This window comes from Anomalospiza imberbis, chromosome 5 (genome assembly GCF_031753505.1).
Source record: "Anomalospiza imberbis isolate Cuckoo-Finch-1a 21T00152 chromosome 5, ASM3175350v1, whole genome shotgun sequence".
Lineage (NCBI taxonomy): Eukaryota > Metazoa > Chordata > Aves > Passeriformes > Viduidae > Anomalospiza > Anomalospiza imberbis.
In genome coordinates, this window is record NC_089685.1 from 57,419,184 (window position 1) to 57,436,244 (window position 17,061).

Sequence of the window (17,061 nt, forward strand, 5' to 3'; positions counted from 1 at the left end):
ACTTGCTTCCTTGGAAGGAACAACTTTGCCAATGTTGTCTTTTCTCTTGTCATCCATGGACAGACAGTTTAGACCATTCATTTGTCTTTGCACTGATGTGGAGATACCAGGCTGTTTTAGCAGATGCCATTCAAACCCAGAGGGCTGTTCCCAGGCAGGCTGTGGTTTTGTTACTATTTGGAGGTTTTTTTAATGGAATTGCTCAGACTTATTGTTTTCCTTCACATTTTCCTCCACCTTCTCTGCTGTGTTTCTAGTTATTTTTAGTGCCAATGTGTAAGTTGTGGTAGGCTGAAACAGGTAGGCAGATTTGTAGTACTTCATTCAAGCTGTACCCACTAACCAGCTTCTTGATGCTACTTCTCCAAATTGGACTGGTTGGCTTAATATTGTCCACCTATTCCAGATAAGCTGTTTGCTTCTCACCCTTCTCTTGTCTGCACTGAATCAGTATTTAAAAAAAAAAATCTAATTTTTTTTTTTTTTTTTTTTTTTTTTTTTTTTTTTTTTTTTGCTAAGATCTTTCTAGATCAGTGAACATACAGGTTGATTTTCGGGTTGTGGCAAATTCATATTATTAAATCAAAAACCAGACCAACGCATGCAACCCTTCTATTTTGTACTTCAAGTGATTTTTTAAAATCCTGGTACATCTAGGAGTGCTCTGACTGTACTTAACTCTGATGACTTTCTGTGTGATCTCAGTGGCATGTAAGATAGTTGTTTTGATAAACTGAAAGCTATATGTGTTACTGCAGAACATGATAAATATTTTGCAATGAGCAGTGCCAAATATCTGTTACTGATTTCTTGTAGACACCAAGTTGCTATGGAAGTTACATCCAAAGGTGAATCTCCTCAGTGTTGTTCAGAGAAGAAATGACAAGGAGGGAAAGGTGTAAGGCTAAACTGAATGCTTTGAAGATCTGTAATCTACTGATTCCAGCTTTCTTTACTGCCACAGTTTCTCAGTCTGGATCTTGAGTCTCCAGTTTAATCTGTTTACTTAACCTGTCTGTAACAGATAGGACTAGAAACCTCAGGGAGGACAAATATTTGGAAATATATCTTGTTCTGAAATTCTCCCAGAGCAGTACCAGGAACCAGTGCTGAAAAAATAAATCCCATTTCCCCTCTTAAGAAAAAGGCAAGATGAGAGAAAATTGAAAGTGCCGCTAGCTTTAGGTTGCTGTGTCTTGAGCCTGTCAGTTGCCCTTGGACAGAGAAGAGGTGTTGGAGGAGGACAAGGTTCAGCTTGTGAAGATGGTAGAAGAATGCAGCAGCACTGAACTGGTTCTTTGTGGTTGCCTTCTCACATCTGGAAAGTGGGGATGATGCTTTAAAATTTGTAGATTGAAAAAATACCAGATAAGTACTGAGTGTTATTTTTATCCCAGACCTTGATCTGCAATAGTGGCTCCAGGTGCAGCCTCAGGAGAAGTTATCCATCCTGCCAGCACCTGCAGATCCCTCTGCAGTTTAGCTGAGCTTTATTTGGGAATAAGCATTTATTCCTATTGAACATACATCTGCTGCCTTCAGTCCCTAAAGAAGCTGGTCATAGCTAAAGTATGCCCATGTTTTTGTGGACTCAGGTCTGCTCCACTCCACTACTCACTACAGGGAGCTTAGAGATCTCATAGTGCTTCTAACAAGCTGCACTTTGAGGATGTGGCCCTGAGATTTACTGATCTCAGCTGATCCACAGAAACTGAGCGGGGTCCGGAGGATGGGAGGGGCCTGATCCTGTCTGCAATAGGTGAAGATGGAACAAAAAATATTATTACATTGATGTGCAGGCTCCTCATAGCTTAGCTGGCTGTTGAGCAGTTCAGGTTTTCTCAGTTAATCTTGGCAAGTGCTTTCTCCTCCTGGAAACAGTCTGAGTGAACCAGCAGTTTGTCTCTGCTCAGGTGGTCCTTCTCTCTCCAGAGCTGCAGACAAGAGGGCATGAATCATGAAAAGCAAAACAGGAGCAGATGTTCTCCATCAGGTTTAAAGTAGCAGTGTATGGTAGCTGCTTTAGCACAGTCTCCTAAGAATACCTGTGTTTTGGAGCAGCCTTCTACTCATCCTATTTAACATCCATGTCTTCATTTGAAAATGTTTGCATCTCCCCCACTCATCTCCATGGGTTTGAAAGTCTAAGCTCCTGTGGTGTTTAGGGCAGCTTGCAAAAGGGGTTGTTAAATGGAGAACAGTCAAGGAGAGAGAGAGAGAAGAGCAGTGAGAGGCAGAAGTAGAAAAGAAGCTCAGGTGGAAGGAAGAGTTTAGGCTAAGCTTAAAATAACTGTGGTTACCTTAGACCCTCTATCGCATTAACCAGGGGCTGAGTGAACACAGTGGTGTTAATAAGGTGAGTTAAGGGGTCATAACCACTTCTGAAGGGCATTGGGAAGAGGGACTGAAGTTGTGGGTTTGGACTTGCAGGTGCATAAAGAGAGGTGATGGAGAGCTGGAGTAAGAGAGTGCCTGGGAAAGCAGAATAAATTGAATGAAATTACAGTTTGTTCCTGAAAGCAGTGAATCCCATGTACTGCCTTCCCCTGTGAACAAAGTTTGTTTTTAAACAAACAAAGCCAGAGATACAGTTAGGTCATGAAGCAAGAAGTGAATAGCTCTAAAAACAGGAGAAGTTGGGAAGAGGCTTTGTGAGACTTCCCTGCTTGTGCTAGCTGGGATACACATCAGTGGAAGATACCCATGGGATGGATTGCAGGAATGGACATAGAGCAAACACCAGATCGAAAGTGTTTAAGTATGGTCCTTACAAATGGGCCTTTGTGCAGTGACCTGCTCCAGCTAGGATCAACCATCAGAAGGAGTTTAGAAACAACAGGATAAGCAGACTTTCATGAAATCAGTTTTATATTTGAAATACAAAACTAAGATGGTCAAAAGCAGTTTGGATGTCATTGTTAATCCCTAGGTCAGCTGTGCTGATATATCTCATAAAAAACAGGATATGTTCAAAGAACAAAATCCACTGTTCATTGTCAGCGTGTTTGTGGAGGCATTGGTGCCATGGAAGCACCCCCATGAGCTGGAGGGCAGGAGCACTTGGCATCTCTCTCTGCCTTGAGAAGAGAGGTCCTGCAGGCAATGCTGCAGGTGGGAGGAGATACCTTGAGCTCTTCATTCATGGATCCAGTGGGTGGAAGCTCCTGCAGAGTGTCTAAAATGACAGCTCTCTTAGCAAGAAACTAATTTAGGTGTACTACTTCTGTCAGGAATATCAGCTCTTCCTACATTATATGTACTTGTCACTTTTCCCTGCTCCTAAGTCCATGTCACCTGGCAGCTCTGGAGAAGGACAACCTCTATTCAGTAAGCCAGAACATCATCTGCTGCCGTTGTTTCTCAGGAGCCATCAGACATCTCTGCTGTCTTGACTGAAATCAACAGGGAGCTGGCAGCAGTTCCAGGCACTGACTGAGTGGGCACCATGGATGCTTCTCACACCACCCTACTAAAAAAAAAATCAGCAACAAGTTTGTTTTTTCCCTTCACTTTGCCACTGAATTTTTTCAGTCCTACCTACTTACACATCAGGATGTGTTTCAGTGCTTCAGGACAGTCTGGGAGCACCCATTAGCCCTGGTCTGTGACCCACATAACTGTGTGTGCCATCTGGATGCTTACTGCTTGGATGTGGGCAGGGATGCATATACATGTATTCCTAGGTATGTATAGAGGGAGATGCATGCACTCCTGCCCAGCTTCTTGGCATTATTTGTTCATCAAAGAGAAAATAAGCAGCTTATGAAAGCAAAAGTCCTGAGAACCATAACAGGCTGGTAAGGGTGGGCAAGCAGAAGTCAGGGATAGCTGACAACAACAACAAGCAGCACAGTGAGTGCAAAGTGCCAGGCTCTGTGTCCTACCTGAGCTGAGGAGGAGCTGGCCCTGCTGTGAGCAGCTCCGGGCCAAGCTCACCCTGTGCCACCGAGGGGCCCGCGAGGCGGAACAGGCCGGGCTGTGTGCGGGACAGAGGCGCCCTGTTCCCCGCGGCAGCAGCGGGCACGGTTCCATGGAGCACACGGGCGCTTTGCCACGGAGCCTCACGGAGCACACGCTCTTGGCTCCCCTCGCCCTGCAGCTGAATGCCTCGACTCACTGCTGGCTGTCGGACCACGTCCCTTCGGGCTGCGGGCTGGCACCTCTCCGCCGTGCCACGCTGCTCAGGGACAGGGGAGATCTTCCTGATCTTCCCGTGCCCTCTGTACTCACCAAGGCCCCTGCCTGGAGCTGCAGGCCTCTTAGCTCAGGGATGGCAGGGATCTGCTCCAGGGGGCTTCGCATGCAGAGCAAGAGCTGGCTGAAAACTCAGTCCTGGAGCTCGGCTTTCTTCCGATCTTGGCTGGCGTGCTCTAGCTGCAGGTGGGGTAAAGCAGATGACAAGGGTGCGAGAGCAAGGAAGAAGGAGCCAGCCCTTTCAGCAGATAGAGAGGGAACTGATGAAAGTCTGGCATGCCTTCAACATCTGTGAAAGGAGCAGAGGGCAAGGAGACAGCACTTGGCTACAGCCAGAGAAGGATCCCAGAAGCCTGAGCTCAGAGGGGGCTTTTCTGCTCATTTTCTTTGCAAAGTTTAAAAAAGAATGAGCATTAAAAAAAAAAAAAAAAAAAAAAAAAAGGAAAATAAGATGATGTGTAATTTCTTTCAGGCTGTAGTTGAGGTAACAGTTTGAAAAAAATAGCTGCCATTTAAAGAAACACTAAGAATTTGTTCTTCTATTGTAAAAAAACATTTAGTATGCAGTCCCTAAATAGATCTGTTATTAGATGAGACAGAGAACCCTTAGAAATCAAGGTAAACACAGTGTAGAGGTGAGGAAAATGAATAAGACATCATGCTAATATTTGTACCTTCCAGTTGTCTTGAATGGCTGACAGAAGGGAGTTTTAACATTGTCCTCGTGTTCTGACGTAAGAAGAATTAATGTAGCAAGTCAGATGCTTAAAAATGTAACCAAGTCACCCTAGGCTTGTCAGGATTTAAGGAAGATTACCTTGGTGCATTTTATGTTCTTTTATTTCTGTGCTGAGCATGTAGAGGAACCCAGGAGGACTGGAAGTTTCCAGCAAGGGCCTGGTGGTCAGATCCAGAGAATGCTGGATGTTGTCTGTGTGGAGCCAGCACGGTGGGTGGAGCGTGTTGGCATTTGGGAAGAGGTGTCAGTGGCCAACAGGGTAAGCAGACTTGTGCATGTGCTCTTTGCTTCCCAGAGAAGCCTGAGGTAGAATCACTTGCAGTTGGCTATGGCAGTGGGTTTGTTTTGGTGCACAAAGACTGAAACAGCTGAGGGTTTTAACAGAAACAGAAAATATTGAAAAAGCAAATTATTTCCTCTCCTGTGTCATGGTTCATCATCTGACTTTTGTCTTGATCCCTCCTTGGGCCCAATCCTGACAGAATTATAGCTGGGCTAAAGGACTGCTACTGGGTTGTTTGGCACTGAGCATTCCTCAGGGTTGGAGTCACTTGTCTATATCTCAATAAAGAATAAATCAGACCTAGGAAGCTATTGATGAAGCAGGCTTTTTGTGCTAACCCATAATTTCTGTGCTACATTCTGCAGCAGGAAAGTTTCCTGGGAAGCCTGTTGTAATTAGATTATAAATGAATGCTAGCATTTTAGTATAAGAGGCCTTTTGTCTTTTCAAGCAGGAGGTCATCTAATTCTTTTTGTAGAGCAGCAGAAAGGTGAAAAGTTTCCAGTTAACTGTAACTGAGGCCATGGAGAATGAGCAATCCTGGTTAGTCACCTTCTGTGAGCATTAGTGAGCAGCACAGTCAAATGTGCCAGAAAAAGTTACCTTAGAACAGCAAGGTTTAGTCTGAGCACAATATAATGTTACCAAGGGGAAGTAAAATAAACTTAATGTTAATTTTTGATAGTTTAGTCAAGGAGAAGAAAATCATTACCCAAAGGGTTTAGGTATTTTGCCAGTCTGTGCCAGGATGAATTCATCCAGATCATTACAAGAAAAGAGAGCCATATTGAGATAGGAGATGCAATCTGTTCTTGTTTCTGGCACTGACCTGCTGGGAGGGTGAGATTAGCTCTCTCTTCCCTGTCTTCTCTGAACCTTGGCACCATCCAATTAGAAGCAAGGCTCACAGGGCAGACCTTACAGAGTTACACATGGCAGGCATCAGCACTCCTACTTCCAGCCTCTTACCTTAAAAATAACAACACAGATTTCTTGGCGAGGGCCTGAACCTGCATCCCTGGCCCACAGGAGCAGCATTCACCTGACCTGCTCAGAGATATTGGAAGAGACATCCCACAGTGTCCCATTGTCCCAACCAAATGCCTGCTTGGATTGGGGAATAACTAAACAACACACATGTTGTTACTAAACATGTAATTGCAGGGTTCCCCTCTCCCCTAGGGGACTGCTAAAGCCCATGAATTATATGTAAGGAAACCAGCTATGCAGCAACTCTCTCCTGTTTCTCCTATTTGGGTTTCAAATCTCTGGGTGTGCTGCATACTGAGTTAAAAATTGGAAACATATTACCCTGATTTAGCATGGGACTGAGTAAATTGTATTCACTTAAAATAGCAGATATCCTGCTGAGAAAAAAATAAGTATTTCTACTCGACTGTGTGACACCTAAGCTGCAACCCAGAGGTACAGGAGGAGGATTTGTGTTACTGAGAAATCCATAAATGTTGGCTGCCAGGTCAGAGCTGCTGAGGGGAGCACGGCACATATGTTCCAGGCAGCTCCAGGCATTCAGACCTCCTGTATCTCCTCCCCACGTCCTGTGCAGGGTTTCACACAGTTTCGGGATGGTGTTGCCTTTTCCTCAGGAGGGTTTCATTCACAGCACTGACTGGCCCCTGCCTGTATGGCTCTGCAATATTTGCTGAAAGCCTTGCTCTGGAGTCTGTGGAATACTGAGGTTTATGACAGTAAGCTTAGCTTACAGAAGCCACCATCCCACGTTTGCAAAGCTTGAAGGACCTGCAGGACAACACCTGCCTGTGTGGTGGGATAATTTGAGTCCCTTTTCCTTCTCGGGCAGATGGATGTTCCCAATGCTGGACATCCTCATTTTGTTTCAGCACAGACGTATCTTACCTTTCTGTTGGGATCTATCCTGTATCTGAGTCTCTCTTGTTTAGCTCTGTTACTACTTGTCCTAACCAGACTGAGTCCAAATTATTCCTTTCCTCCTTGTGGAATTTCTTATGTATTTTTGTATTTACGTATCTACTCTGTCCTGTTTCTTCACTCCACCCAGTTTATCTCACCCCTGTAACAACAGCTCCTTGCAACAGAGAAACAAATGTCAGTTTTTCCATTGTCTCCTAGATGCCAGCTATGTTAAAATGTTGTTTCTTACTCTGTTTTTTAAGGGCTACTCCCAGCTCCACCCTGGCTGACTCCATGTATGCCCAGCCCAGTGCTCCTCCTGGTGCATCATTTGCTGATGTCCATGGCATGCCTTTTCCTAACCAATTCTCAAGCCTTTCCTTGAAGATCATATCTACAGCTCTCACAGTAAAGATGTAATAGCAGAGTGCAGCAGCTACAGGTCACTTGCTTGGCTTCGAGCATCCTAACCCATGTGCTTGTCCCCGAGTTTGGGTTGTCCCAGTTAATGTTTCATCTATGCCCCGACTGTAACCTGGCAGTTGTGAGATAAAAAGTGGAAACCTCTTTGACCCTGTCTGCTGTCCTTGGTGACTTGGAGACAGTCCGAGCCCTTGGACCTTTCCCAAGCACCTGTGGACAACAGTAATGTATCCTTGGGAAAGGAGAGTTGGAAGGACAGTGGTTGTGTTCCTGTGTGTTACAGGTTCCACACACAGGTCTGGAGAGCATGAGCTCAGCCCCAGCCATCAGAACTGTGCATGTCTGTCTGTGTGTGTGTGTGTGTGTGTGTTGGAGGGGAAAGGACAGAGAGTTTTCATTTTAAAATTAAATTCATATGATAGCCAGACCTTTCAGCTTTTTCATGCAAACAGTGATTTATCGCTGCACTTACTGAATGAGCCAGGAGCAAACAGATTCATCACACGCTGTCCTTTCGTGCCAGAGCAGCAGCGAGTGGCTGTGGTGGCAGTGCAGAGGGGTCAGGTCCCACCACAGGGTCTCTGCCGTGGGAAGGCAGCACAGCTCCATCCCCCTCACCCCACCATGGCTGCTGGGGTCCCAGCCTGGGGTTTCATCCATTTCTTCTTGTTATCTGAGGAAAAAAAAAAAGGATTGACCATCTATTGCCCTTCTCCCCCTCCTTTTGTTTGGCTGCTGGAAAGACAGTGCAAAGTGCTCTTTGTACACATAACATGAAGCTCCAAACTCATCTTCTATAAATTAAATCCCAATAAGCCCACCAGCATGAAGACTGCTTGCTTTAAGTGTTCCCAGCTCAAGACTTCTCCAGCCCTCCGTGAAGATTTCTTACCTCTCGCATGTATTGCATTTAAACTCAGTCATTTCAGTTTTGCCTGCCCTGTGTTTATAATATTTCCCCAGAGCTTCAGAACAGCAACATGCACATCAGCACATCCTTCACCTTCAATAAGGCCAGGCCATGGGTCTTTCTGCATGATCTTCCTCGGAACTTCCAACTTTTGCCTCTCCTTTTTCAGAGGAGATACTTTACAAGATGTATACATTTATCTTACAAACCCCATGTATGGTATGAGCCCTGATACCATGTATGGTATGAGCTCCTATTAGGGAGAATGAGAATGGACAAGCTTCCCAAGATGTTTGGGATTATACAGGAGAAGGTGGCATTGGAAGGAGGTTGGTTCTTTTTTTCCTGAATCAGTATCTTGTGTGACAGTTTTAGCCTGATTAAAAAACTGGTTTTCATATACAGCTGTGTCATTTGGTGTCAATCTCTGATTTTTCAAGATTTTGCATCATTTAGCCTCCCTGTGGTACTTTACTTTCTCTCCAAGATGAAAAGGCCAATACTTGATGACCTAGTTGTGAAGTTTTCCCAGGATAGTATCAGTATCTGTGGCTGCATGTGTATCTGTTGCCAGGTTTTGCCTGGTTCAGTGTTGGTTGTTTTTTTTCTAGCACCCAAGTAATACTTGTCTAGTACCTAGTCAAAGGAGAGTAATTGCCAAAGTTGATGTGGGTTTGGAGTTTAATCAAATCATTGTAGGCCTCACAGTAATGCTGAATTATCTCACCCTTCTCTGCTGTGTCCTTCTCTGAGTGCACACAGACACACAGGGACAAAGTTGCGGACGTGCATAGGAAGAAGAAGGAGGGAATGTAGTAAGCAATTCAGGATTTTTGGCAATACAGTGTTAGCAGCTACTGTGTATGACTGTTTTTCTTTCAAGTGCTTTGATCCTTCTTTTCATAGCCCTGATGCATTCTCTGCAATGGGAACTGAAAATTGTGTGGTTATCTTGGTTTGCAGTACAAAGAATTGGGGAAAAAAGCGTATTCAGCGTAATCTTCTCCATAGGGCAGTAGGTTCAATGCATGAAATGGAGAAAATAAGACAGCTTTGTAATATTTCAGGAGTTTCCTTCAGAGGATATAATTTGCTTCTAAAATGTTCTCACTTGGTAAAACACTCCTAAGTTAATATTAGTTGTATCTTCTATTATCCAGTCACTCTGTAGAGACATTTTCATAGCAAATTCATATTCCAGTTTGTCTGTCCACAAGTTTTCAGGGAAGATGTTAAGCCTTTCCATCTTCAGGACACACAATATACTTTCTCTGAATGGATATTAATTTTTGGTACGCTCCTCATTTGAGTGCTCAAAGTTTTTGAAAATGTTAAGTCAAAATTATTATGCCATGAAATGTGAAGTAAATCAAAGTATGAAAAGTTACAAAGCTATTACTTTAAAAAAATGTTGCTATTCAGGTCAGTTTAATAAAATCCCTTTTTTGAAAATGCAATTGTTCTTTTAGATACAGTGCTTTGATTTGCAGAGCTACAATTGTCTGACTATCAACTGTAGAAATTTGCACAGAGTAATAATTATTTGTGATGATTTGAGAAATGCTTGGACTGTCAAGTATGAAAAATTGCTGGCCCCCTATTATTGTCTAATGCTGAACATTTTGAAGAATACAATCTAGAACTTGATGTATAGCACATATATACACCAAGTAGGGTAGTTATGGATGCAAATTGTAAAAGACAAGTCTTAAAATAGTCTAAACCATGTTTGTAACTTCGAGGCTCTCCATCAAAGTTTCAATAATCTTATTCACACCTTTCATGTGAAAACAGGATTGGAAACATGCTTGCATGTAACCTCATGCTCAAAATCCCCCACCCTTTTAACATCTGGGAAAACAAAAGTAACACTTAAAAACATTTTGTATATTGTATAACAAACACCTCCTAGAACTCAGATGGTGTAATTGATGGGCTGGGGAAGGAGAGCTGATAATAACTGAGATTTCAGACAACTGACTCTCTCGATGTCACACAAGCAGGACCATTAGTGCCACCTATAGTTTGTCGGTCTGACAGTTCTCACTTTAAGACCTTTCTTTCTGTGGATTCTGAGGCTGCTATACACACTCCTTCTGAACAAATACTATTAAGAAGAATTTGGTGGAGATGAGCTCTGGTTTTATCAGTGCTGGACAGCCCCAGCTGGGTGTCAGCTGGTTTTTAGTTGATGGACCACAGGTGAGGGGAGCTCTCCAGCAACTAGCACTGGTCTAGCATAGGACAGAAAACAAACCTCCAAACACGAAGGTAACTGAAGAATTAAAGGCAGATGCAAAGTCTTCGTTAAGGCAAAATTGAAGAGAAAAGCCAATTTAGCAAGGGATGGGCCTGCAAATGCCATTCATAATATTTATCCTCCTTATTCCATGCAAAACTAATTTGGATAAGTTTGCCCTTCGGTCTGCCGTGATCAAGTGTCATGTTAGCAGTCCCAGCATAGGCTGGTTGTGAGCCTGGTTATAGTAATACAGAACTAGCTGCAGGCAATGCACTAGAAATAAAAAAAACCCTGCCTGGTAAATGTGGAGGGTACTGCTTTCCACCATAGTTTTTATAGTGAGACAGAATTTAATTAATGGGCTTTTTGAGTGACACTTCAGTATTCCCAGCCTTCTATTAAAAAACTGCTTTCAGTGCAGGTACCTGTGAATTGAATTGATCTCTGCACCTAGTTTTCAGTAGACTACTATATTCAGAAAAAATAAAATAAAAATTCCCTGTGTTTAAATCTGTACTTGCTGCTTGGCCGTCAAGCTTGGAAGGGTCTTGGAAGTAATCAAAGATTACTTTATCCTGCTGTGCTTAAGTAACCAGAAGGAAATACCTCCCATCTCATTACTCTGGTTTACCTTGAATAACCTTTGCCTGTAATGAGTTGATGACTGCCAGTTGGTCAGCATATGCATTTCTGGTCAGTATATTCTCTAGTGCTCTCCACAAAATGCCCTCCTGCCGCCCTTCACACCCACCCCACCTTCCACTGAACAGGAGACATCCACATGGGCAGAGTGCACTGGGCTTTCCTCCCTTCTTGTTACTTTGGGACTGATGGAGATGAGAAGCTTCTGGGATCAGAGTGTCCCCAGACTACTTTTTTATTTTTCTTCTTTTAATGCCACTGAGCTTAGAAGTCTCCCGCTGCTCAAGTCGCTTCACTGTTCAACTTGGTTGCAGTATCAGAAAAGGAAGGAAAGCTTTGATCTTGACGTGCCCTTCTTCTCTGTCCCCCTTTACAACTTCTGCAGGAAAACAAAAACATGATTAAGTGCATCTCTGGTGTCAGTCCTTTCAGGGGAGAACAGCTGCTTTTATCAGATGTCTTCCCAAAAACTTTAATGGCCTGATGAAGTCCAAGTTGAACTGTCAGAGGACTTACCCGAGCACAGACTTTTATCACCATCCCCACACTGCTCTCAGGGTAATCTGCACACAGGCTTAAAAGTCTCGCCTCCCAGAGTGGAATTAGGCCATTACTTTTGTGGTTTCTAGAACTGAGGGGTCAGCAGGGACCTCTGGTAATGAGCACAGGTATGGCCATCAGTGTCCAGGCAGCAGCTGCATGCTCACGACTCTGCTGCAGCCACATCTGTTACAGCTTTGGAGGAAGAAAAGTCCATGACCCTAATTGTTTGTCTTGTCCTTCACCATCCATGGGTTTAAAGATATCCGTTCCTTGGATCTTCTCTCTGGCTGCTTAAACTTCTGGGGTATATTTTCCTCATTAGCTGTGAGCACATTTGCACATTTCCCTGGCCAAGTGGACCTCTAGTTTAAACAAATGTGTTTCCAGTCTCATTGAAATGTACTGTTTCTCCAGTTCCCTTCATCAGCTTCAGGAGTGAAATTGTTATGTAGCTTTAAAGCCTTGCCTGTAACTTCAAATGAAAAGGAACTATATTACCATCAGCTAACTCACTGTTAATGTATAGTTTCAAAATACTAAATTGAAAATGCTCTTAGGATTTCCTTCCATGGTGCTGTAGACTCTAGGGGCCATGGAGCATGTCCTCTGTGCAAAGGAGAGTGTGGTGGTTTTTTCAGGATTCCATTAAAGGCTCCTTACCTGGCCTTTCACTAGAGCAGGGTCAATGTGGCTTTCCTATCAGCCATTCCTTCAGCAAGAGGGCTGTTGCCATCAAACCTCGAGGAGAGCCAGCAGGACTCTGTGTCTCTGGGGGAAGCAGATAGGTCAGCCCTTCCAGGGTGCATCAGGTGTGTTAACTGCAGAAGATATGGGCTTTGGTACACATGGTATTGTTCTATGGCAGTCACTAGATTGGCCTTTTATCTTTTTTCTTGTTTTAGTAAACTGAAGTCAGTAGGATAGAATAAAAAGGAAGTCAAGCTTTATATTTCCTATGTGGCCCTTCATCCATCAGCTATTCCAAAGGGTGCTGTCATTGATGAGAACTAGACAATCCCCTTTTACTGTTGCATTGCTATTTAATATGCATTCTGTGTGCCCCCAGGCAGGCCAGAGTACATGCACAGCTCACCCTGGGGTGTTGCTGTATACTTAGTAAATGTGGCTTTTATGCCATTTCTTCATATTTTTTTCCATGTTAAAAGAACGAGAGGAAAGTACCACTTGAAAATGAACAAGTGTAATCTTCTAAATGAATTTAATGTAGTACAGGCTCATTGATAATTGCAAATACTAAGGCTGCATTTTTTCCCCTTACTCTAAATGTCTGAAAATCTCATTAATGTTAATGTATGGGGAAGAAGTGCTTAGCCTATTGATGGAGGAATGAAATCAGGAGCAAAGCAGAGCTCTACAAAGATTCATCTACAGATTAGGGTCTGAAGCAACCATTAGATTATCAAATCTGACCTTCTATCTAATACAGACCATAGAATCTCATCCACTTAATTCGGTATTTATCCTAAGAACAGCACCAGAAAATCAGATACGGTGCATTAACATATTATAATGTAGCAATATATTCAGGCATTTCTTTCTTTTTTTTTTTACTCTAAAACCTGGGGCAAACAGCACTCCTGTGCTATATGATTTTTGATGAAAATCCGCAGGAGGAGAGATTTCAGCTTTTTATCTGCAAAGGAGAATTTGTATGTCTGGTATGTCTGTGTGTTTGCATAGGGTTTTGTTTAGTTCTTTGAAAATTATTGACTGGTAACTAACCAGTATAGAACTGGTTGAGATCCATTATTTCTGTTTTGCTCTGAAGACATCATAAATTGAAATAGGAATTTTTTTTTTTTTTTTTTTTTTTTTCCAGAAAAAGTAATTTTCTTGAAAAATCTGTGTGATCCTTGACAACTGCTTTCTAACATCTAATCTGGAAACTCCCTGCCAGTCAGTTTTCCTAGGAAGCACAAAGCACATTTCACATCTGGCTTCTCATCTCTTTGACTATAACATAAAACTGCCCTTGAAGTGCACCTGGGAGATATCCAGGGGGATACCACATACACACAAAAGACAAGCCAAGCTGTCTAAATGAGTTGCACTGGGCTACTGCACATTTTAACCACTAGCCAGCATTTTACTGAACAGAGGAGCAAAAGAGATGAGGAAAGTATCAGGGAATTCAGAGAAGTGGTGGGTGGCACTGTGCAAAATACTGAGGTCCCAAGCTTGGCACGTATACGCTCTCTTGAAGAAAAAATCCTCCTACCCAGAGTTGAGCTGCAGCAGCCCCTTGGTGTGGCTCATGCCATGGAAATATTTCTTTGCAGCCCACCACAGCCCAGACAGAGGGAGAGTCTCTGTTGCTCAGGTGCTGCAAAAGCTTTTGCTGCCCCTTGGGTGGGTGAAACTTGGGCTCTTAGGACTAGTCTATAACAAAGCAATTTCTATTTCCTTTCTCTGCAAAACTCAGAAATCCTGCAACTGGCTTGGTCTCATTTTGGGGTTCATTTGGGTTTTGACTTTAAAGTTCATTTGGATTCTGTTCTTTGAGTTTTGATGGACTTTTAAAATATGAATCATGGCTAAGTACTGCTATTGAAAGCAGAGATTTGACCCATGACTTCAGGAACTGGAGGTTCAGTGTGAACTCCCAAGCTGGTGCAAAATCATTTGCCAAGGTCAAAGGGTTTTGCCTGGCATGTACTGTTTTTTCTGGTATACTGGCAGGGAGAAAGAACCCTATAACCAAAGGAACATACATAGCAGGTGCATAGAGCCTACATTGCCTCAAACACTTCTTTTCAGTGTGCTGTGATTCATGTTAATTCAACAAGAAGGTACAAGATAAATACTTTTGAAAGACTCAGCATACAAGAAGGAATTTCAGGTCTCCTTGCCTATCAAATAGGAAGGTCAATACATGCATTAATTCTTGTCTTTGAGCCTAAATTAATTACTGAGCATAAGGTTCTTTGAAATCTACAGGTAAATTTTGTTAAATAAATGTAAATAACATTACTGAAATCTTCCCACTGTTGCTTTGATGCAGTTTATTCTCAATAAGTAATAAGGTATTTGTAGCAGTGAGGATAGGGCTGCACAGCAAAACCCCATGCCATGCAGAGACACCTCTGAATAACCAAACACAGGAGCTCTGCACTGGCATGGTCATCATATCTGAATCAATCTTCCTGTTGGAGAGTTGCACGAATATTGATGGACTTCATTTATTCTGGCCATAGCTATATAAGCCATATATAAAGTCACAGCCAAGAAACAAGCCATGACTATTAAATTTTCTAACCAAAAAGACAACAGTAACAAGAACACACACTATTTTCATTTTGTCAAATTTTCTAGTATCTTCCTACCCCATCTCAGCAGAAAAGGTCCAACACTGCTGCAGCTGTGGGTTTAACTGCAGAGTGGAGGTGAAATTTGTTTTCCAGGCCTAAGAGAAGCAGTGACCACATCTCAGGATAAGGGTTCTGTATATACACTTGCCACCATGCTGTGTGAGCACTTGTGCTCCTTAATATTGTCTTCAAAGCAAAGCTCTGTATGCTCTGTGAACAGCATTTAATCAAGAAGTATCAAGAAGTTTGGAGAAAAAAACAGTTTATCTTCTAGAATAGTATCAGTTGTACTCAGGCACATTATGAATTATTCCATGCAGGGAAAGATCTGCATTTCTATGAATTTGTATAATAAGCAAAAAAGACATTGAGAGTTTCCCAGCCCTTAACCTACTGGTGCCTGTGCTTCCTTTGCAGTTGTCCAACACAGCAATTCTTCATCAGATCAGACGAGACCAAGTGACAGACACGTGCCGAGCAAACAGTGTGTCCAGCAGGAAGCGCCGTGTGCTGACACCCAACGATCTCAAGCACCTGGTCGTGGATGAGGATCATGAAATGATCTATTGCTATGTTCCCAAAGTGGCCTGCACAAACTGGAAGAGAGTCATGATGGTTTTGACGGGAAGAGGCAAGTACAGTGATCCGATGGAAATCCCGGCCAACGAAGCCCACGTGTCTTCAAACCTGAAGACCCTCAACCAGTACAGCATCCCAGAGATCAACCACCGCTTGAAAAACTACATGAAGTTCCTCTTTGTTCGTGAGCCTTTTGAAAGACTGGTGTCAGCCTACAGGAACAAGTTCACCCAGAAATACAACACTTCCTTCCACAAGCGATACGGCACCAAAATCGTGAGGCGCCAGAGGAAAAACGCAACCCAGGAAGCTCTGCGGAAAGGTGATGATGTGAAATTTGAAGAGTTCGTGGCATATCTCATCGACCCACACACCCAAAGGGAAGAGCCCTTCAACGAGCACTGGCAGACTGTGTACTCCCTCTGCCACCCTTGCCACATCCACTATGACCTCATAGGAAAGTACGAAACGCTCGAAGAGGATTCGAATTACGTTCTCCAGCTGGCGGGAGTAGGCAACTACCTGAAATTCCCCACCTATGCAAAGTCTACGAGAACTACTGATGAAATGACCACAGAGTTCTTCCAGAACATCAGCTCCTTGCACCAAACGCAGCTGTATGAAGTCTACAAACTTGATTTTTTAATGTTTAATTACTCAGTGCCAAGCTACCTGAAACTGGAATGAGGGATGGGTTGGGGGGAAAGAGGGGAAAGAAAGCCTGTTTTATTTAAGATTTTTATTTGTCATAATAAATATGGAGAATGGGTTATTTTGTAAATTAATATTTTCTTTTTTTGAATGATGCTGCGAGCAGCACAGTCAAAATTATTTAAATCAACTGTAAGAAAGGACAGCTCTCTTTGCAGGGTAACGGGATTGTGACGATCTAGCTGTAGAAATGAATAATACTGCTACACTGTTTAAACAAATGTTAATTGTGTTCTGGTGAATTTAATTGATCTTGCATTCCTCCAGTTCTAATTAATGTTATTTATACTTATTTAAAACATTGTCTCTTGGTAGGTTTCACTTCAGCAGCAGAGATAGGATAACATGTGGACAAAAGGAGTCTGGTTTTGTGCTTTCCTCGACTGAGCTTGCTCTGGGTAATAATATTCTTCCATTAGGCATTGATGCAGGTAAATATGGAAATGGTTCTGGAACCACACACTTTGAGAAGATTGGTGAAAATAATTTCCTTAGAAAGTGATGTTGCGCTCCATCCATGGATCCATGGATTTGTACAAAATCTGTCTTTCTAGGCCTGAAAAAGAAAAGTAA

At 42.9% G+C, this 17,061-nt stretch overlaps 1 protein-coding gene and 1 long non-coding RNA gene across 3 annotated transcripts in view; one reads left to right on the plus strand and one right to left on the minus strand.

The window, feature by feature from the left end:
- CHST11 (carbohydrate sulfotransferase 11) overlaps positions 1-16,631 on the plus strand; it is a 154,802-nt gene extending 138,171 nt beyond the window's left edge. For both annotated transcript variants that reach the window (XM_068191036.1, XM_068191037.1), the window contains exon 3: positions 15,616-16,631. In XM_068191036.1, coding sequence (XP_068047137.1) covers positions 15,616-16,464 — 849 coding nt within the window. In that variant the 3' untranslated portion in view covers positions 16,465-16,631. The remainder of the gene's footprint in view (positions 1-15,615) is intronic.
- Positions 543-15,666, minus strand: LOC137474453 (uncharacterized). Its single transcript, XR_010999359.1, has 4 exons — positions 11,441-15,666; positions 8,005-8,197; positions 2,505-6,185; positions 543-1,934 (listed from the first exon to the last, which is right to left on the minus strand). It is a non-coding gene; the product is annotated as an uncharacterized lncRNA (long non-coding RNA).
- Positions 16,632-17,061: the final 430 nt, after the last annotated feature.